Below are 23,787 nucleotides of genomic sequence, written 5' to 3' on the forward strand. Positions count from 1 at the left end.
CAGATATTTAAACATGTAAAAACTGTTCAAGCCAAATCTTATCAATCTTTTGATCTTGCCATTTATGCTCAGACCTTCATGAACAAAGAGAATCAAACAATAAATTAACAAATGGAAACTCTACAGAAAGATGGTAACGTAGGCGAAGAAGTAACTTTTGTTTTTGTACAAGGCCCTGTCGACGATATCTCGACGCTGGATGGGAATGACTTCAGCACAATACTTGGGGTGGCATTACACTCCGTGACAATAAGCGCATTCAGCAAAAACATATAAGCGAATTTTTATATTTTTTAAGCATTAAAGATCTGTTTATATTCCAACGTTATGCTCTGAAGAAGTGAAGAAGAAGAATTCCAAAGTTTCAGACAGCTGTTGTCTTCAGTATAGGCGGGATCGAGAAAGAGAAACTTCAGACCATTTACGATGAGCGTGGTGGACAATTGTCAAAACAAACAGGTGTGCAGGGCGAAGGCAAACATCTGCTGGATGTGGTGGACACCTGTAGAGTCCAACCAACCTGTGTTAAGTTTAAAAGAAAGGATCAGGCGATGGAAGCTACTGAAGAATTTCAAGATGAGAAGTATATACTCGCTCTTCATAACAGTTTTCCGTGGAATATAATAGTCATCCAATATAGTTTAACTGATTTTTTTTATTTTGTTATCATTTTGCATTCCAGTTGTTATTGATTATCTGACTGAGTTATTTAATGTCTGCTTTACTGTAATATCTAATTTTTGCGTCAGTTGCATCTTGTACTTTCGTTTTTTTATTTTCTGAATAAACTAAGATGAATGTGGTTGGATGAGGGAAATAATAGATAAATGAATAAGCATATATGTGAGTGAGAGGAGCATAAAACATTTTTTAGTATGTTCATGTTTGATAGTTTTCAAGGCGATGTTAGGAGAAGAGGCTTAAGAGTCGCTGTATTGATTATGAAACAGTGGTAGACTTACTTCAAGATTAACTGAGGTATTTAAAGGTTAAGCAAATTTTTCAGGAGACTGACATTTTATAAGTTTTACTTGGTTTGCCAAGATCAAAGATGTTAAACGGGTTTTTTTTTTTTTTAGAAAATTCCATTTAAATAGACTGAATTGTTTAGGATTGAGAAATTACTGAGGACAGGTGGATTTATTTCAATTTTTTGATAGTGTGTTTTGAAGGGCAAGAAGCTGTCTATTTAATTTAATCTCCAGTTTCAGTGTACAGTATGTGTATATAATTCACTTTAGTTGCAGTGTAGGTATATAATTCACTTTAGTTCAACACAGTGAGTTTTAAATGGATTGCCTCTAATCGGTCTGCCTTGTTTGGGAATAAAAACCTAACTCATCTCACTAGGAAGCCTTCTGACCATTTAAAACTCATCGTGTTGAACCAAAGTGAATTACGTACCTGAACTTAGTCGACTTAGGTGGGTTAGAACTCGTTCCTGGCGCTTACTCAAGTATATTAAATGGTCGTTGGGACAAAATGATACATCTTGTATTCACAAAATGCTTGACTTTCCTGCCATTACGTTCAGGGTAAATATTGTGTTGATGCGTCTTCAAAAAATAAAACTTCACGAATATCTGACAGTGAGACAGACAGACAGACAGTCTTGATAAATACAGATCATGTCAGAGTGAGACAGAAGAAAGACTTTGTAAAGCACTCCAAGTCTTAGGTTGAAAGATAAACAAATAAAACCTTCTTCAATACGGAAAAGTATTTGTACAGAAACGTAGATTCCCGACGGCAACCGTCCGGTCCAAACTATGCTGTATTTTATTTTTAGTTTTATTCGTTTCTTTGAGTCTCTCGACCTATTGATTAAATCCTTTGTCTTGCTTAAATTAATCCGTCATTACACCAATAATTAGAAGTTTCGAGTTGCCACCTATTGGTGAGGTAAAACTACGATTAACACAAACGCATGCATATATATGTAAGTATGTTTGTACGTATACTTACTGCAATGTTTAAAGGCTTTCATTATGTAATCAATGTAGTCATTTGGGGTTGCTGGAAGTAAAACTTAAGAACACCGTCAACAGGAAGATATAACCTTAAAGAACACTTTGTTCTTAGAAAAACATAACCTTCAAGGCATAATTGATAAAAAACGTTCTCTTTAGGACACTGTCGAAAAACTGTAACTTTAAGGACAAAGTTTAGTTACTAGAACAATATAACATTAAGACAAACATATTCAAAGATAAGCATGCCCATAAAACACAGTTAATAGAAAAACGTTACCTTAAAGACAAAGTTAGTAGAAAAACGTTGCCGTGAAGGCAAAATTAATAAAAAAAACGTTGTCATGAAGATAAAGTTAATAGAAAAACATTGCCATGAAAACAAATTTAATAGAAAAACGTTGCCATAAAGACAAAGTTAATAGAAAATGTTGCCATGAAGACAAAGTTAATAGAAAAACGTTGCCATGAAGCTAAAGTTAATAGAAGATGTTGCCATGAAGACAAAGTTAAGAGAAACGTTGCCATGAAGAAGTTAATAGAAAAACGCTGCCATGAAGACAAAGTTAACAGAAAATAGAAGAACGTAAGTTTAAGCACACTTTCTAGTTAGGAGGTAAATAGAACCTTTTGAGTATCATGCACACAGAAAAACGTAAGCATAAGAACAGAGAAGTACCACAGGAATACCATAGCCGTAATCGACAGGCGTCTAGTTTCTTCTGTTTGTGCTAGATGGCGCCGGCAGTGTTGTTCCGGGAGGAGAAAAGGTGTTCGCTGTTGAATTGCAAATTGTTCGACCGTAGCATCCATGGCGAATAGTGATGAGGTTTTCGCGTGCACGCGCATCTTCACACACACACACACACACACATGCATGCGCGTGTATACGTGAAATCGAGTGGGTTGTGTGCAGTGCGTTCATGTACACTTGTTAATACCCTGTACGTTAGAATAATTTGAGTGTTTGGTTTTCTGCTATTGAACGGGGAGTGTTAATATCTTCTGTAAATGGGAATTCTCACTCTGAAACCGCGTTCGTAATTTAATTGTTCGACGCCTCTTCCGGTAATTTTTCACTATACACTGTATACGTTTTACTCAGTGTTCAGCTTTACCATCCATCTCTATAGCATATTGATATTCTGGTCTCGGAAAATCTTGCTGGTCAAAGAAGGCAATATCTCCCGCGATTGTTCCACGTGAGTGCAAATGTTTGCCCGTTATGAATAATATCGTCCACGGTTATAACAATCGTTTGTATGCATGGAGACACCTCTTTCTGAATTGGCAATTAAGGTATAATGAACCACATAACAATAATCGCATTCAGTGCCATTCACATCCGCCAATATAATTAGACACATCTGTATAATTATTCACATACCTGTGATAAACGTTTTGATCGAACAACGTGAATACATGAAATAAAACTAGGATATTTTATTACTCACTCATTGCTCCATCCTGTATTCCTGCTGCTGAAACGGTTCAGAGAAATAAAAGGAAAAACAAGCTAGCCAATGCACAGAGTGTGAAACGTATACAAGCCTGGGGTTACCTGAGCCGCTGATGGTACTCCGATGGTTTTAAAGAACACGGATGTAAGTGTCTTCCCTTTGTAGTGCTTATCTTGGACAGCGTACGCTTAATGTGTTGCTGAGCTGGTGAGCGAAAGAGAAAGAGAGAGAAAGAGAAATGTTCTCCAACCTTGATGATCTATTCTCAGTTGCTATATATAACTATAATACATATATACAATATATATACATACGCACACACACAACACACACATATATATATGTGTGTGTGTGTATGTATATGTATATTATACATTATATACGTATTATAGTTTATATATATATATATATATATATATATATATATATATATATATATATATATATATATATATACACATATATACTGTATATAATGTTGAGAGAGAGAGAGAGAGAGAGAGAGAGAGAGAGAGAGAGAGAGAGAGAGAGAGAGAGAGAGAGAGAGAGAGAGAGATAACATTTTCGTCTGATAATTTCTTTTCTTTAGTTGATGATAAGTTCATTGGTAGCCTAGTAAACCGATGAGTCCCTCCCCTTACCCAAAATAGTAATAAAAAAGTGCCTGTTCCTACCCAAATTTTTTCCCCCGTAAAGGATGCCCTATCTTAACGACGCTCGTGGCATTGTTTGAAAATTAAGATGTCAGAAATCCCTTCATAGTGGCAGAAGGATTACGCCTAAATTGATTCTGCCAGGTAAACAAAAAGACGGCAAACTAAACTGGAGACTTTCGTTGGAGACTGGATAAAGAAATCTCTCGGGTGTTTTGCTGAAGTGATTTGTCTCAACTTTTCATAAAAGAAAAAAAAATGATGCGGAGGTAAGAGGTATGACAACCCTGTTCAAAAATTATTTTTGTGAATGAGCTAGACTGTGTTGAGTACAATTCATATTTATGAATCTGGAATTCCTTCAGTTCAAAGGTTGTGATCGAGCTCTCTTTAAGTACGGGTGTCTTTGTATGTATGTAACGACAAAATAACCTGCCCATATATATTATAAAATAAATGGATAAATGGGTAATTAGTTTTTGCACCAGATGCAGCCCCCCCCTCCCGTAATAATTTGTATCCCATGTCAACAGGCACCACTGGCAGGTCGTTCGTGGCTCCTAAAGATCGAATAGGAGACAACTTGTCGCATAATTCAGAAGAAAATATTCTCGTGTTGCTGCATTTTAACGAGATTACAACTCCCATGGAGAGAGAGAGAAGAGAGAGAGAGAGAAAATCTCCCATAACTTATATTGATCTGATATCAGAAGACTTTATGGGAAAGAGCCTTTGATATATATATATATATATATATATATATATATATATATATATATATATATATATATATATATATATATACACACGTATGAGCGAAAGAGCCCGGAAGGTATTGTAGCTCCCGGCGAACTGTTGCTTTTCTTCTTGAGTTTCCGTCGTAAAGTTGCTTGCAGTTTGCGTGAAGTTACATGCAGCACTTCATAAAGCCCCTAGCCTAATTTGCCCTCAGAGAACGTCATTTTCAGACTACTTCCAATCTGCATTAGGTTACTGGCTGTGTGATAAGATAGGATCTATTTGTCAAGTTCTTGGCATCTTCCTAAGATGACTGGCAGTTTGAATGAAGTTACCTGTACTCTGAGAACTCGCGATAATTTTCAGCGTTTTGAAGGAACTGCTAGAGAGAGTACGGAGAGTTGCTGGCTTCCAAAGACGCTGCACCTTTTCGTAGAGTGCCACGTGCTCTTCTTTAGATGAGAGTAGCAGAAAAGGGCCGCAGGCAAATTCAGTATAAACCTGCTTTGACGCCATATGAAAATGACCTTTTCGGACGTTTTTGTTACGCGTTTAGTTACTAATTTTTATTTCGGCTTTTTAAAGGCGAGATATAATGCTAAAAAAAACAGTAAACGTTTACGTTATTTTGAAAGCATAACGCACGTCTTCTCTAAAAGAGAAAAGAGAAAGAGAGAAGAGAAAACAAGGAAAACGTAACGTGACCGTGGGTTCAAATCGATCCCAACGCGGGAAAACAAACCGGTTGTAAACATCGCAGACGGGAGCCGGAATACCCTTTTAATTGGACCCTGGGTCAGCTTAGGCTAGGGCACTTGATTTATGTGCTTGCCTCAGATCCGGCTGTACCCCGGACATCTCTTCCTCCTCCTCCTCCTCCTCCTCCTCCTCCTCCTCCTCAACCTGATGTGTTGTACCCTGATGGAAATGCTACTCTTGGGGTATTGTACCCAAGCCGGCGGCTTCAGTTTTTGTTGGAGCGTTTTATCAGATCTTGTCCGTTCATGTAAGTGTAAGTGGGCGTGTTGAGATACGATGATTTGGAATAGTGTTGTATGTGCTGTGCAAGTATGTTTATGTGTGCATGTTTTTTGTGCTTGCGTGTGTAGTTTAAAAAAAAAAGGCGTACATGTGCAGGAGGCCCTAATTATTTAGAGTATTTTTCTTTTCTAATTTGAAGACCATTTTCATGGAAAGTTGTATTATATCATATCGTAGGCCTACAAGGCGCAGAATAAAGTGGCGAGTTGTGTCGTGTTTTGCTCAGCCGTTGGAGGCAGTCAAGATCTTACCCCTCGTCTGTCGTCCCAAGCGATATAAATGTGGCAGATGAATTAGGTGAATGATTATCCCGAACTCCCTTGCATGCAAATAATAAAAGGGGGAATAAGAAAAACACCCTCGCGAGGCGGATGAGAATCTGCTGATATATGCGACGCACACAAAGAAGAAAGCGATAAACATTGTTTGTTTTGTTCAGTGGATATCGGAGGGTCGTTTCTCATTGTGTTGGCTTGTTTATCTATGTTTTTTTATATATGTTTTCAGGGGGGTTAAGTGTTGTTTATGGGCTTTAGGAAAAGGATGTTTGCTGACCTGGTCATGGCAAGAGGAGGAAGATGAAGTTATTCGTCTCGTACGGGATTCATTTTAACTTCTCAACCGGTTTCATTGACGTTTTGATGAACTTGTTTTTGTGATGACCTGAGGTCATGTTTGCCCGGATGCCAGTGATTTCTGTCTTCTTCAGAATAAAAACATACTGCATTGAATTGCGTTCACTATAAAGACAAAAAGTTACATGTGCACGCACACGCAAACACTCACATATATACATAATACACACACACACACACACACACGCATATATTAGAATATGATAGATTTCTGTGATAAGAGAGAGAACCAATCATAACCGCTATAGCTCAACTGTCACTTGACTGGCGTGGCTTATCCTTTGCCATTGTCAAAGAACTTTCATGGATAATCACAAAAGCCTCATTGTTAGCTCATTGTTCCTTTCATTTGAGGGTACAGCTTCATGGGTCATTTTTTTTAAGGCGTGTTCCATTTTTCGTGCATGATGAGAAATCTGTGTTTTTCAAGCATTTTTTTTTTTTTTTTTTGTCTGGATGTAATTCTTAAACCCTAGTTTTTTGTTCAGTCCATCATTCGTTCTTCGTGGATTCTGTATAACACCTTATGGCACTGAATACTGGTATTTTCAGTATTATATTTATCTTTTTTACCACGTGCAAATTCTGGTCAATATTCTTTCAAATGTGTATATGTAATGCACAAAGTTTTATTGATGAAATAAAAGGACAGCATTGTGATAAGTGTTCTCAGCTGTCTCTGGGAAGCAAAGGCGACTTGGTGTTATCTCAAATATCCGTAAGGATTGGAGATGCTACATTCTTTATTCACCTGTAAAGTATTATTTTAAATAATTATCGAACATATAACAGCAAGATCCATTACTTCGTCGTATTTGCGATCGTATTGTTGCCTTCGTTATCTGTACGCCAGTCATGTTACTTTCGGTCACTTGATTGCTCCTACAAGGGACCCTCTAGTTGGCCCTGAATCCCAAGGCCAGATCTCAGGTCATAAACAATTCAGCGGTTGTTCGGCACACGCGGTGAGGAGTTTTTCCCCTCTCTTGGAAATTTTATCATCAAGTAAAGTACAATAACCTCTTTGTTCAAGGAGCAGAAATATTCATATTCTTTCCAGTTTCGTAGGAGCGTTCAATACAAGTCAGCGACATACTGGCAGTCCTAACTAGCGTTTCATACAATTATCCAGAATTTGCCGAGGATTCGTTGACTTGTTCCCACCCGTTTCTCATGAATTTTCGACTTGTGTATGACATGTTTTATTGTAGTGTGGACGCACCCTTACGAATAGCATTAGTATTGTAGACAAGTCAACAACGCATGATTTTTGTAGGGATGTACATTTTTTTTTCATTTCTTAGGAATTTTTCCTTTTAGTTTTTATTATATCTCCCTACCCCTCTGCTTATGTGACTTGAATCTTGTATCTTATTTTGTTTTTATGTCAGTATATTCCATTGCATTTAATGAAATTCCCATTTAAGACATTTCGTGTGACGTCAGGTACATCCATATCACGTAATGTATTTTACGAGCTGTTGTAATGAGACTGCTTGTCAGCACTGTGACGTGTTTGACTTCATATTCTGTCAAGCCTTCGTCTCTCGTGGCTCTGTGCCTGACCCCATCTTCAGCATCAAAGCCTGCGCCTTCATTTTATGACGAGTTCGTAGTCCTTCGCCGAGTGACGATTCGCTCTTCAGCGCAGCTGGCGATTGAATCTAGAGTATCCTTTTCCCCGCACCACTCCTCCAATCCGGAGGTCCTGTATCCATCCTTTCCGCGAACAGATAGATAAGTGATTGATTGGGAAAACGATTATGAGAAGCGAGGCCTCGTCCCCAACGCGGGGACCACGCGGTGCCGCGTGTGTTTTGACAGATGGGTTTTAAAGTTTGGTCGTCACGCCACCACCAACTGACGATTGCAACCGATACTCTTTGGGATTATTAGTTTTCTGGCCTTCCCACCCCTACACCTCCCTTCCCCCTTGTTACCCCTGCCTAGAACCCCCTCCGCCGAAAAAATAATGGAGGGCAGAAGTAATGTTTTAGCTTTGAAGCCGTTTTTTGTCGAGTCTGTTTTTCTGTGAGTTTGGTGATTCAGTGATATTTTAAGACGTTTCATATTTTCCACAAGTTTATTTTCTCTGTTACATTCGAAATTGTTTTCTTTTCTCTTGCCTTTGGTATACGCCATTCATTAGCGATTTTCTAAGAACATTTTGTGTGATCACAAACCCCCGTGTATCTTTGAGATCATTTTCGTTCATTAACCTGAAGCTCACACACACACAAATAATATATATATATATATATATATATATATATATATATATATATATATATATATATATATATATATATATATATATATATATGTGTGTGTGTATACATTTGGATATAAATTTATATTTTGTATTTGTGTGTTTGTATGAGTCCGTGAAAGAGAGACCTTGGGTTTTGTGGGTATATTCAAATGCGTGTTTCCTCCACGTCCGCTGTTTACCATTTCTTGTCTTCCCAACCAGACTTCGGCATCGGTTTCGAGAGCTGGCCGCCGAGCGAGGTCATCGCCGTGCCAGGGTCCCAGATCCGTCTTACCTGTGCCACGAACGTGACAGCCGAGAAGATTTCGTGGCAATACAACCATCATTTCCTGCTGGACCCGCGCACGACGTCCTCTCAGGACCAGCAACTATCGCAGCAGCAGCAGCAGCCTCTGCCGCCCTTCACCGTCCAGGAGACCAACGGAGGAAGCGAACTAGTCATTAACGTCGGAAGAACTTACGAGCAGTACAAGCCTCAGCTGGGCCTCTACCAGGTGAGTTTTTTAAAGGGACGTGTTCCGGTCGGTCGCCTTCCCCAGGATGTTCGTTCGGTCTCCTTGCATTGGCTTCCTCGGCTGTCTTTCATTGAGGTTATTCTTGCAAATTGCTCAATTTTTGTTTTAGGTTGTATTGGTAGCATGCTGCTTCAAAATTTTTCCTGTCGTTGAAATAGGCCAACAATTTATTTTTTTTTTCACCTTGTGGTCTCTGAGGTCGAAATAAATCTAAGGAATTAATACTCCCAACTTTGCAGCTGAAAGCCAATGGAATATTGTATAGGTGAGCTTCGTTCCTGAAAGATAAACCATAAGAGAATGTTTATTTTGCCGCTGTAATATGAGTCGTTGTGTTTTTATTTAAATAGCTCACACATGCTATGTAATTAGTGGATTTATGTATTTATACTGACTTATTACTTCCCTAAAATTTCAGAGAATTTTTTTATATGTGCATTATATTTAATTCTGCTGTTATTTGCATAAACATATTCCAATAAAGTTGAATGAAATGGCATTGCAAACGTATGTAACATAAATTAACTTGAATTTACAGTATTTGATAAAAAATTGAGAAGAAAATCCATCTCGTGAAGAGGTTGGATGAGCTCAGAGAATAGGTTCCCACTTACGTTTCACGGTTTTTTTTTATGGCGTCCTTCATAAAATATTGTGACGTTTTTCCGCGATGCTCTTCGTTGACCAGCGGGAATGATGTTGACTCTCCATGGTGCCCATCAAATGCCAGAATGACTCTTTTTGCAACACTGAAAGCATTTAACGCCTGTTTCATCACTAGTCGGCAGATACTAATTTTGTTCCCCACAAAACAAAACCAATTCGTATAATTTGGTGTCTTTCTCACTTAGATGTTCAGCATGATCATCTGTTCATGCACTTTATACTCATGTTTTCAGGCTGTAAATTCAGGTAAGATCATTTTAGCCAGGATAAAATATTATAATGAATATGGAGTCTGTGTGAATTTGTAAAACTTTCTCGTTTAAAGGGAGTGGAGTTTTATTATGCTAGATATGCTTATTTGTGCAGCTTGCGCTGGACAATAGGGTCTTTGAATAAATTGCAGGATTCCACAGGGTTCATTTGGATATTAAGGCTCATTATGCTTTTTTTTTTTTTTTTTACTTAGTAAGCGCCTTTGTACGTCGCAGTGATGGCTGGGATTCTTTAACTCTCCTCTTTGTTCTTCCTAAAATGAAAATGGGTACTAAAATGCACTGGGCTGTTCACTGCTTGGTTGGGTGAAGTTTGTTGCCGAGCCAGCCATCGGGAGTACCGCAGGGGTCCAATCCTTATCTGATTTCTGAAAGTCTCTCTCTCTCTCTCTCTCTCTCTCTCTCTCTCTCTCTCTCTCTCTTTTCTTTATTCTTAGAATATGTTCATACAATAACCTCCGTTGTTTTCTTACTTTCAGTTTGAAGTACTCCTCCTCCTCCTCCTCCTCCTCCTCTTCTTCTTCTTCTTCTTCTTCTTCTTCTTCTTCTTCTTCTTCTTCTTCTTTGTTTAATCCCTAGTAAGGGTCGCTGTTTTTAATGAGCCTTTTCCAGGTGCGTCTATCTTTTTTCCTCCTTTCGTCTATTTCTTGGAGGATACTCTTGTAAATAACGACAAAGATTTAGATGGTTATATATTTGAAGGACCCAAGGATTTTTGGCAACTGTGCTTTTGGTAAATTGATGATCGCATCTTTCCAACTCCTCTTACATTGTATTTATAAAACCCACTTGCCATTAAAAGGAGGACGCCTCCACGACTGCATGTAGTAAATTTTCACACAATATTGATTTTAAACCTGAATTATCATTTACATTTCTTATAGACTTCTGTCATTTTTCCCCAGTGCGTTGCATGGTTCGGCGCAGTGGCACTTACATCCCTTCCCGGGCGCCTGGAAGCAGCCATGCTGGAGGAATTCCCGCAGCCGATGTCGGAGCAGGTCGAAATCAAGGTGGCCGAGGGCGAGGCTGCCCGCATCGAGTGTGGTAACCCTTCCTCCGTGCCCGACGCACAGCTGACCTTCTACAAGGACGGCAAGGCGGTCATCACCGTCGATGATAGCGGTGAGGGGACTGATTTGTTGTGGCCGAGAAATGTTCGGATTTGCTCGATTCGATATTCCCTGAATGATATCAGGGATAACCAGCGTTTGCCTTCGCGTAGTATCTACTCATGTCATTTTTTTCACCAAAGACACACACACTCACATACATACATACATACATACATACATACATACATACATACATACATACATACATACGGTATATGTATATATATATATATATATATATATATATATATATATATAAGACTATATATATATATATATAAGACTATGTGTGTGTTTGTTTGTTTGTTCGTTTGAGGGCTCTACAGAAACATGCTGGCACAAAACGGGTACTTTGACGTCCCCATGACTGGTGCCCCAACTCCTTCCGTGAACCATGTAAATTTTGCTTTCTTAGTGAAGGTGTTGAACTTGTAGACAGTCGAGCGATAAGAATGTTGATTTGGTGGTAAATCACTCCGATTTTGGCAATATTTTACCCAGAAGATTGGGATCGCTGTCACAGCGCCGTGTCTGTGTCTTTGCAAGGCTCAACGTGCTGGTCTTATGTTGTCTTAAGTAGAGTAGATTCTGTGCCAATGTGATGATATTTGGACTGGTTTTTATAACAAACAAATGCCAGAATTAGGACATGCTAAAACAAAAGTGTTGTAATGTCGTGGTTCAGCTTGTTTCCATGGAATAGTGCGTGGACTTCCTCATCTAAGCCATCGTTACAAATTGAAAATGAGCAAAAGAATAGTGAAGGCAGAAAGAATAGGAATCAGTGGACAAGTATTTGCCTCCAGAAAAGGGGATATATATAAGAAATCCAGAAACACTTATTTTCTAAGTCAGAATACTGCTTTAAGCTGCCTAGTGTTACTCATAGTATTAGTTATTGTTGTCAGATAACTTACTGATAGTCTTGGAATAGTAATTCTGTTGCTGTTCTCAGTAACTGAAACTACAGTAGCCTATGTCAGGACAATTATGGGACTGAAACTGAGTAGTTCCTTCTAGATAATGTTGCTGGATCATGAATAACTAAGAATTTGAATGTAAACAAAGCCCACGAATAACTTATTGATTTAAATTTTGGCTGTTCCTTTGCAGTGTACCACATAACCCCACATGGTGATTTAATGGTGCTGGGAGTGGGGGCGTGGGCCGTTGGGAAGTATACTTGTTCCGCACACAACCCTGTCCTCAACAAGACTGTTACTTCCAAGACAGTTACCACCCTGAGTCTCATGCAACGACCCAAGGATCCTGCCATAACGCCTCCCCAATTTGTGACGCTCAGAAGTTTCTACACTGCAAATACTGGTTAGTGGTGCTGAGATTGTTAAACCTTAAGCAAAGAAACCTCACTGATAGTTGATAATTGTCTTTTATTTTACGTGGAAGTGGCATTGCTTAACATCTTTATTTCAGGGTACCCTGAGGGCTCAGTGAACGTAAGTCTTGACGCAAACATATAATTGGAAAGTATTCAAGAGCTGAATGACGTAATATTTTATCAAGTTGCAGCTATTCAGTAGATTTCCCGTTGGATAAATGTTACTGAACATTCTCAGATATTTGGGTTTGCTGGTTTCGTGCTCATTGCCCTTACCTGAGATGACAAACATTTGCGTTCCCACTGTATTCAGCCATGTAAATGTTTTCACTGCACGTGGCAGCGTATACGCACAAATTATATTATATATATATATATATATATATATATATATATATATATATATATATATATATATATATATATATATATATATATATATATATATATGAAATGCTGTACAAAAATATACACACTCAAAGCAAGGATATCCCACAACATAAGGTGACACCGCACCTCCTTTCGTGGACCAGATAATTCTTTCTTTCTTAGTGAAGGTGTTGAACTTTTGGACAGTGGAGCGATAAGAATGTTGATTTGGTGGTAAATCATGAAATTGGCAACAACTTACCGTGAGAAACTGGAACGCTGCCACGGCGCTGTCTGTTTATTTGCATATTATCAGCTACTGATCACAGTAAACTATCTGTTGATTTAATTCTGTAAATGTTTCACTGAACTGGGAACGAGGATGAATGCAATAAAACTGGACACCAGATGGCCCTAACACTCTTCATCTACGTCGCTTGCCGTTCGCTGCTGAAAGTTGGTTTTCATTTATTTGTCGTTTTTATTTTCAAATCCCCACAGCAGCGTTTAGAAATGAATAATGACTGTCCTAATTTTCGATGCATTGCCTTGAATGTAACCTTTTCATTTCAAACATTTCACTTGGCGTATCATATAGCATCACAATTAAAGTCATATGAGAACTAAGGATATCAGGTCAAGTTCGGAAGCGTTCTGAACATTATGCCTGTTGCAAAGACACGTTAGACTTTCAGTTCCTCCGTTTCAGCTTTTCCTGTACAAGGTGGATTATAAAGTCGTCGCGTTGATTTTTATATTAATATTCATCTTAGTTGACCGTTTGCCTTAGTGAAATTCAACGCGCATCATTAAATGTACGGATAGGGGTAGAGGTATAGAGGCTTTATCTGAAAAAGTGGCGGAAAATCACCTTAGAGTACCGACTTCGATCCAGGATTCTCCCACCCTTGATTCTCATAAAAGCCACCAGTCCTTGAACTCAGGAATCCTTTCTTCGAGTACAGTAAAAAAGAATGCTCTCTCTCTCTCTCTCTCTCTCTCTCTCTCTCTCTCTCTCTCTCTCTCTCTCTCAGAATAAAAGAATGGTCGCAATCGCCAGGGAGATGTACAAGGGCAGTTTTAAAGGAAGATAGGACCTTATAACAGGAGTGTGGGCTGATGGACGCTCGTCAACTGACGTCAGGGCTTTTTGAAGAAAAGTTTTCTTACTGTTTTTCATTAATACACTTCTGTCTCCTTGTCGAGTGATTTAGCTGATAATAGTAATATTAACATTATCATCATCATAATTCGTTTGAGGTCCCACACTTAATTTGTTATGAATTGTATATTGCAACAGTAATGCTGTAGTGTCATGGTAATCGTATGTTAATATATAGCTATTTATGGCTATTTCTCTAAATAGCTTTCATACTCTACCGGGTGGTGATAAACTGTGATCAGGTTTTTTATCTGCAAATAACAAATCTCGAAAAGCTGAGTAAATTTAAATGAATATTTTGTAAGATTTTTTCAGTGTTGCATTGGTTCAAGGTGATTATCTTGTCAGGGAAAATAACAAAGTTCTGGCCATTTCGAAAGAAAAATTAATTTTCCCTATGGTGACAGGCTTATTATTATTATTATTATTATTATTATTATTATTATTATTATTATTATTATTATTATTATTATTATTATTATTATTATTATCCCCCAAAAGAAAAAACTTGGTGTATTTTTTTTTTCGAAATAAACAGTCATTTCTACATTGCACAAGGTTCTTCGAAACAAGATATTGGTCCTAACTGAAATTCACGTAAGATACTGAACTTGCATGAGAGAAAATATTTCTGTTTAATACCGCACGGTTACCATAGCTTTGCCGGTAGGATTATCATTGTGTTTTGGGGCTTTCAGCTCTTTGTACCTTATATTTTTATATCTGCAGAGTATCAAGCCAAAGTGTTTATATCATAGACTAATTTGCTAATAATAATTTTAGGCATAATTTATGTCTACATGTTTGGTTGGTATAGATTAACCAGGTCTTTTGCAATTACTAGTTTTTGCCAGCAAATCTGGTAGCAATTCTGAAGAGAATAAGAGGCCTGACGTGGACCCCGAACTCGGACAAACGTATCATGATTTTGTAACGGGTGGCTTACAGTTTATAACTCAAAATTCATTTCCAAAGCATTATATAGAAATATGGATATAATGTTGTCAATAACATAATGATGAGACAAACATTTCTGGTCGGCCACTGACTGCGTTTAGGGCATATATATGTATATTTTACAAAGTTAAGTGTACCTTAGTTTTACCAGACCACTGAGGAGCTGATTAACAGCTCCCCTAGAGAGGGCTGGCCCGAAGGATTAGACTCATTTTACGTGGCTAAGAACACCAACTGGTTACTTACCAACGGGACCTACAGCTTATTGTGGAATCCGAACCGAATTATAGCGAGAAATGAATTTCTGTCACCAGAAATAAATTCCTCTAACGGTTCATCAGCCGGCCGGAGACTCGAACTCGGGCCTGGCGAGTTCCAGTCCACAGCTCTACCGACTCGCCCAACGAAGAGCTTGTATATTTTACAACAGACCTTTTTGTGATAAGTAGCTACGTCTGCTCACTGATGGAGGGGAGGGGTGGAGAAATCCATGCATGCATAAGGGTGCAGTATGCCCACTGTAATTCGAAACATATGCAGTAACATTTCTGGGTCCACTCATTTTTTGACCCGTGATTGAGGGTCAGCGGTTCAAATCCCTGGGGAGGAGCTTTCTTGTAATGGATTTCTAGGAGAAATTGCCAGATTATTATTATTATTATTATTATTATTATTATTATTATTATTATTATTATTATTACATTCGATCTGGGCAAAGTAAAAAGCGTAGTCTTCATGATATGCGGTCGGTGCTGACTTTAAACCAGTTTTGTGAGAATGAAAACATGTTTTGGATGACTGCGACTTATAAATATTCATCTTATTCTTCTTTCGGTGTTATGTCGGTATAATTTCTGGAGAGAGAGAGAGAGAGAGAGAGAGAGAGAATCTACATGCGGTGTATCATGAAATCGGAATTTAACTTGTTTTTCCAGTAATCAAACTAGATTGTGAGTGGTTTGAGTGCTGCGCTTGTGCACTGGAGCAATTAACGTGTTCGACTTTGATCATGATTATGGTGCTTGCTATATCTGCATAAATAAGCAAGACCACAAACTTTGAAAAAAAAAAAAAAAAAAAATGGCGGGAGTATCAGTTGTACTTTATGGTGTGTTTTTCATATTTATTGCCAAGAGAAGAAAGATCCATTTCTTTTTTAAATAAAGAATTTATTTTTTCATTTGTTTCATATTTCTTACCTTAAGTAGTAAGGACTGATCCTGCATATGATTTTTTTTTTATTTTCCTTTCAACATATTTCACATCTATTCACGTAAATGACGAACAAGAATTGAGTCAATTCTGGCGATTCTTTCACCACTTTTATTTAGGTCTCTTTCTGAGAATCGGAGCGACTGCTCCCGCGGAAGGGTTTGCACATTGTTCTCGTTCTTGACCTTAAATTCGCCGGTAGAAATAACTGATTTTTTTTCTGATATGGAAGCCTGACGATACCTTCGTGGGTTTTTTTTTTTTTTATCCGGAAGTAAATGGACTGTGACTTGTACAATGCGTAATGATTTTGATTTTTTTTTTTTTTAAAGGTGAATTTTTTGTATTTCGAGAATAAGTGAGGATTTTTTGAGTCATTAAGAGAAGTTTTGATTTGTTTTTTTTAAAGGTGAATTTCATGAAAATAGAGAGAGAGGAGAAAAGGATGTATTTAGAGAATAAGTGAGGATTTTTTGAGTCATTAAGAGAGGGAGAGAATGAGTTAATTGGTTAATGTAAAAGAATAAAATATAAATAATCAGTAATCGTAAAAGCTAGTAAGACAAGACAAAATGTCAGAGAGAGAGAGAGAGAGAGAGAGAGAGAGAGAGAGAGAGAGAGAGAGAGAGAGAGAGAGAGAGGAGCTTTTGAATGAGAATGAAAAATGCAAGCAAACGGTTTATAGTCAGCATGATAAAAGAAGAGAGTATTCTATAGGCCTTGAGAGAAGAGACTTTGAATGAAAATAAGAAGTGCTAGTTAACAGTTTATACCGAGTATGCTGAAACAAGTGTCAGAGAAGAGGAAGAAGAAGAGAGTTAGAAGAAAGAGGAGGAGGAGGAGAGAAGGAAGGAGGAGGAGGAGGAGGAGGAGGAGGAAGGTGCGCAAGACCGCATTGTTGCTTGCTTTTGTGGTCGCAGTTCGGACGACGTCGTCTGACGAGGTAATTGTCATCGGCGCCATGATGCAGCGTCGTCGCCCAGAGCCAAGCGCGCCTTCTTGGGACTCCCTTAACTACCCAGAGATATTGTTCGCCTCGCCTTCAATTTATGCCTCTTTTGTATTCATCCGATAGTGTGTGATTTAAAGTGCATGGACTGTTTTATGCTCGGAGGAGGTAGGAGAAAACGGGTGGGGGAGACGTGATGGTGTAGCACTTTATAAGATCTATCAAGGCTGACTGAATTGTCTGTTCCGTATGGATAAGGAAATATTGTCGCTTTCGTAATTTGAGCACAAATTAATATTATAGGGATACGAGAAAGTAATGGTGTCCTCACACACACACAAACACACACACACACGCACACAGACATATATGTAGAGAGAGAGAGAGAGAGAGAGAGAGGAGAGAGAGAGAGAGAGAGAGAGTGGGTGGAGCGCAATTGTCATGCAATAGACAAAGGCTAATCAAGAACTTCACATTCCAGTTCATTTATGGAATGATAACGATCGCGCAGATGCATTTTGGCTGTTGCAGTAATCGCAGTCATTTTGTGTACTCGATGAGTAATTTATTGGTTTGTCTATATTTCCCTCTGTGGCTGTGATTTGGAATTGTGAAACCGAAGGATTTTCTTGTCTTCATCAGTCATTCGTCGTGTTGGTGTCCGAGAAGTACTGTTCACACTTTCCTCCAGAAGGCCATATCCCGCCCCCCGTTTCTCTCTCTCTCTCTCTCTCTCTCTCTCTCTCTCTCTCTCTCTCTCTCTCTCTCTCTCTCTCTCTCTCTCTCTCTCTCATGCTCTAATATAGCCAATTCTATAGCTTAAGTTTTTTTTAACCCCAAGATCGAAATATATTTGCGGATTGCATTATTGCATGATCGGTCGGATAAGCAGCCGTCGTTACACCTGACAGCAGAAGAAAAGGGGCGTGTCCGGAGGCATAGTCAGGGTCAGGTCAGCCTCTCGAGAAACTGGGATGAAATGCAAATGCAATTGTTCCTCAACCCTATCTATCACTGGCGACCTCAGTTACACCCACGAGTAATGTGAGTTCAGAAGAGAATTGAGGACTGCAAGAAAAATGAGTAAAGAATTAGGGAGCGTACACCTCCTCAATCCTTTCTCAATGTGCCAAGGATAAGTATGACATGAATACTTGTAGTGCAAAGGATCAAAAGTGTAGAGTATTGGGTAGACACAAAATGAAACAAGTGAATAAGAAAATATATAAAAAATTTTAAAACATGCTTTTATTAAAATGCACTAAAAAGTATAAAATAATTTTTTGAGACAGGAAGGATTTTCTTGCCATCAATCATGTCTACAAGAATAGAAACGTGGTCCCCAAACATGGAAGGAAATGCTGCAAGAAATAAAAAAAAATATATTTCTTTTCTTGTAAACGGGCGATAAAAAGTAGCAGTGAATTAAATTTGAGACAAGGAGCATATGCCACCAAGGTATTTCGCCAAATTAGAAAGAAGAGACGAATTTAAAAATAGACACAAAATGAGTGAGTCCTGAATATTGGTTAAACATCTGTTGTATTGGTTCTCCTCTCGTGACCCTGTTTTCTTTTGCCTCAAGAATTTTAGGGCTGGTCCGAAAGGAATGGCGTCTTCGGTTTTCGGTAATAGCGCCGTCATTTACTTACTAGTCTCAAGCCTTTTCACGTTTTTTTTTTTTCATGGCTGAGATGATAATTAGAAACATAAGTATTAACTTTTGTACCTACCTAGGTTTATGTTAGCTTTGGTCTTGTGCTAAACTGTGTTCCCTAATGGCAGAAAAGGTGGTTTGGAAAGAGGAAACCTAGTTCTAACAGAAAGACCTCTGTGTTCCAAAATTCTGTGTCCAGACATAAATTTAAAGTGGTTGTAAGACCCATGCCATAAGAGAAAATAGTATCTACTCTTGTTAATGAATGATATCGTGTTTTAATCGTTTTAGAAGCTCATGTGATGCACTGGAAGTTGTTTCAAGTACAGACTTTGAAAATGTCTAAGTTTTCTTTCATTATGAGATCATTATTTCATTTCCCTTCTGAAACACAAAATGAAACGTAAAAATATAAAATTAAACGAACTATAAACGCACAATAACGAACTTCTTTTAAACGACAATTATGAACTTGTGGTTCGCACGTTAAGCGAAATGTTGTTGAAAAATGTATTTTTTTAAATTAAAACCTTGTCCATTGGTCCCTGACTTGTTTACAGGATGCTGACTAGCAACATTATTTATTGAACATGTTGCAGAATCATCCTGCTAATCACACACACACACACACACAAAACCGGACAGCGCGTAGCAACGTATCCCAAAACCGAAGTAACATTGGTTTTAAATCCCGATTGTTATCAGGCTTAACTTTGTTCCCTCACCTCCCAACACCCCCCACCTCCCAGGAGATTTTCCAGTGAGCGGTTGCGTGAGGAAAGCACTCTTGTCTTTGCTTCAAAAAAGTGAAGATGGCCTCAAAGAAGGGTCTTAAAATAATGGAGTCCCGTTTCCAAGAGTCGTTTGTCTCAGGGTGTAAGAGATTTTATTTTGCACCAGAACCAGTCCTCGCAGAATTCTTGCTGCCGTGATCTTATTAGAAGCAGAAAGAAAAAAAAATGATGCTAAATCATTAGAAACGGTACAAAGTAACTTAGAGAGAGAGAGAGAGAGAGAGAGAGAGAGAGAGAGAGAGAGAGAAGGCTACCCTTGGGGGGTCAAAAGACACACTCGGAGAATGAATACGAACAGAACACAACATATTTTCAAAAAGGAATCGTGTTCCACACTGTTTGTTGCTTTATTTTTGTCACTTTCTATTTATCTTTCTGTTCATGTATTAAACTTGTTGATAAAGTTTCACAGAGTTCACGTACGTCTCTAATTTGCGTATGTAAGTCTGTGAGCATGTGTCTTGTAAATGTATGACGTAAAGACTCTTCTGTGGGCTTGTGTATCTCTAAATGCATGACGTAAAGACTCGTCGTTGTGCATGGCTGTAAACTGCGAAACGTATGTCGTGGAGACTCACCTTTGTGAATATCCGTCTGTTAGAATGCATCGCGTAAAGATTTTGTATGGCGTAAAAACACGTCTTTAGGTATTTGTGTGTCGATTAAATGTGCGTCGTAGAGACTCGCTGTTTCATATTTGTGTGTCTGTAACAAGATTTTTGCCGAAACTGATTTGCGTGAAGTTTTTTGCTCAGAAGTTCATGACCTTCAGATAGGCTGTTGGTATGCCTAGGGTCATTTCATAGGAATTTGTAGGTTATTTGGACCCTTATCCATCTCCGGAAATCTTGAGGAGTTTTTGAGATTGGCCATAGACTAAATTATGTTATTAAATATATACCGCAAGTCCGAGACAGACAGTAGATTAATCTACACCGGAAATTTTGCTCGAAATGATGGAGGATCTCAGCACGTGAGTGCAATGCCTGCTTCAGTTTTTAGTAACATTTATAGTGCATGGATGTTTCTATTATTTGCCTGAGCTGAACTTACGCTTCATACGCACACTCTTTGTGATCAGCATAAAGAATAATGTTCATTACTATTGAATTGCACTGAAAGACTTCTTAGCTGGTCTTTGAGAATGAAAAAATACCATTAATTTTTTAATCTTCTAGCAGTCTTCACATTGATGTGACTTATGAAAGCACTGGCTTTTAATACTCCTAGCAGCCAGTATTGAAATAAATTTATGCTAATTGTTTACCCGTAGCTCGAGTATTTTAAAATGCGTATCGATGGCTATTTTTGGAAACATATAGTACAATGCTGTTCACCAGTTACATGAAGGGCCTTTGTACAGCCTGCAGAAGCCATAGCGTAAAACAAGAATTTTCAACATATAAAAGAATAAATGTATAGATCAGTAAACGCAGTGAATAATAAAAAAATAAGAAAAGAAAAGAGGTCAAGTCACGGCGACATATCTTGCTTCAATGGGGTCGTGTTTTACACCATGGAGGATTATTGTTACCTCTGTCAAAAAGAGGCGTAAGATTTATCCTCTCGGGATCCATTTCTTAGAGAGAGAGAGAGAGAGAGAGAGAGAGAGAGAGAGAGAGAGAGAGAGAGAGAGAGATACCAACTGAGGTGCATTTGATGTGATGAATTATGATGAAAAGCCTCTGTCCCACCAAACTCTCAATGGTCCCTTCCCCGTCCCCTATCCCCGTTCATATAGACAGGTACTTGGTTCGTTAATGACGGTGCTGTGTCTGTGACTTGTGCGTTGTGTTTATGGCTGCTTCTTTTATGCGACTTTGTTTGATTTTTATGCCGTTATTTGTAATTCTCAGTTTTCATAAGATTTTCATTGGCGTGAGGATTATTTTTCATGCCATGCTGTGGGTGCGTTGACACTACCCTCTCTCTCTCTCTCTCTCTCTCTCTCTCTCTCTGTAATATACTTATTGTTCGTAAATAGTACCTTGGTTTGTCCCACTTCTGTTTGCAAAGCCCACAAAAGCTGCTTTTTACCGAGGGTTTACTAAAAAAAAAAAAAAAAAAAATAAAGAGATGGAGAGGGCCTTTGTGGCTTGTGGAAATAACTCGTATTACAATCGCGTAGTAGATGTGAAACTGGGAGAAAAAAAGAAAACACCAGTAAATAAAGAAAAAGTGGCTCAATTTCAGAATGAGAACAGTCCTATCGGGTATTTAATGCGAGAGACATTCGTGGTTTTGTTGAATTCACTCTGTAACGAAGGGACTAATTACCCGCTTGAAGACCATAAAACTGTGATGACGGGGGGACGGTGTTGGGAAGGTTGGGGATGGGGGCGGGTTTCCTCCAAGTAGAAAGACGTGTTCAAGCTGGACACTGCCTAGGACCTCTAGGTTAGCAACGATTGAGCAGCATTTTTACGAATAAGCACCGGTAATGGCTTGAGTCTGCGCAGTGGAAGGGCATCTATAGTGAATATCATCAGTGAAGAAAGCCCTCGGAATGGAAGCAAGGAGGCTGTAATGTTAGGTAATGAAACATGCAGCATTTGGGATTTTGGAAGAGGTTATTTTATAAAACCCTGAAAGCGAGGTAGTGCACAACAAATGAAAGGCTGGGATAAAGGGTTACAGATCTCATATAATGCTTCGGGAAAAAAGGTCTTCGTCGATATTTATTTGAATCAGTACTTTTGAAGGTATTGTGTGTTTGTTTCACTTCGAGAAGGTGTTTACAAATTCTTCGTATCTCATTGTTCCACGGATTGGAAGGCATGCAGTTTTGATAAGTGATTCAAGACTCAAAGAAAGGGGCTGGTGATTAATATTAAAGGGTAGTCTAAGAATCCAGGAAGGGAAATGTAACCAGGAGCGACGTAAACAGGTACCAGGTACCAAGAAAGTACTTTGTATAAATTAGACTCTAATGAAGGCCGAAGTTCCTAGGGAACGGGTAATTAAATTTAGTCAGTATATTGTTGAATAATGAATTAATCTCCTTTTTGAAGTATGCCAACCTGTTTTCAGTGAACCCACAAGACTTCAATTGGTAGGTCATGCCAGATTTATTCACTCAAATTCTCGTTCCTTTGGGGTGTGCTACGAAGAGATACTTTTATAACGCTCTTCTTTATCAATCATCTCGCGCGAAGTTTTCTCGCTTTCAAGACGTAACGCAAGATCGCAGTTTTTCTTATTTAACTGAATAAGGCCGAGGGCGTTGTAAATCCATGAGAGAGTGCGGAAGTGACTTTCCATTAACATTGTGGTTGATGTGACTTTCCATCAACCCCAAACAGTTGTATCTGTTGATGTCCCCGGTCAAGGAAATTTACGTTGTCCTGTCACTATTTTAAATTAGGCAATCGTTGATACCTAACAGTGTTATTTTGGAAAGTATATAATTGTTGATGCGCGCGTGTCAGCGTAATCGGGGCCTTAAGGAAGCTGGTATCTCCCTTCGTTAGGTCAACACTCGGTATTTAGTAAGCCATTGATGTCTTAGGAGCCCTCATTGACTATTTAAAAGTTTAATCATTATTTAGCTTTAGCATTCAGTTTCTGTAATAATTCTTGTTTTATTTACCTTGTGTTCCGTATTTTATAAACAGAAGGTAATGCTTTCGTCAGCTGTTTATGATATGAAAAAGAAATGATGTGTTATTACATTGTTTTACGAGAGGTCATCATCATAAATCTGCTGAATAATGATAGTGGTGTATAATAGTGCTCGCTCTCTCTCTCTCTCTCTCTCTCTCTCTCTCTCTCTCTCTCTCTCTCTCTCTCTCTCTCTCTCTCTCTGGCCTCGTGACACTGTAGTAAGCGCGTTCAAGAAACTGAAAGACCCATGTCCGAGTCAGAACGGTCAAGGAGGGACGATATACTCGTTCCCTAAATTCCAGTACCCGTCTGGTGACCCAACCAGTGAATTAGCATCTGCTAGTTAGTCGATCGAGTGGTTCATGGATCCGTCAAACTGCGTACCATCAAAACGGAAGGGCCCTACTA

The 23,787-nt window shown here is 38.6% G+C and overlaps 1 protein-coding gene across 5 annotated transcripts in view; it reads left to right on the forward strand.

Annotated features, from left to right (window-relative positions):
* LOC136829404 (interference hedgehog-like) overlaps nucleotides 1-23,787 on the forward strand; it is a 291,106-nt gene that overhangs the window by 211,100 nt on the left and 56,219 nt on the right. For all 5 annotated transcript variants that reach the window (XR_010850374.1, XM_067087926.1, XM_067087955.1 and 2 more), the window contains 3 exons: nucleotides 8,971-9,263; nucleotides 11,128-11,347; nucleotides 12,451-12,663. Coding sequence is in view for 4 of the 5 variants with exons in the window: in XM_067087926.1 (XP_066944027.1) it covers nucleotides 8,971-9,263; nucleotides 11,128-11,347; nucleotides 12,451-12,663 (726 nt within the window). In the remaining variant the exon portion in view is untranslated. The remainder of the gene's footprint in view (nucleotides 1-8,970; nucleotides 9,264-11,127; nucleotides 11,348-12,450; nucleotides 12,664-23,787) is intronic.

Source organism: Macrobrachium rosenbergii, chromosome 4 (genome assembly GCF_040412425.1).
Source record: "Macrobrachium rosenbergii isolate ZJJX-2024 chromosome 4, ASM4041242v1, whole genome shotgun sequence".
Classification (NCBI taxonomy): domain Eukaryota; kingdom Metazoa; phylum Arthropoda; class Malacostraca; order Decapoda; family Palaemonidae; genus Macrobrachium; species Macrobrachium rosenbergii.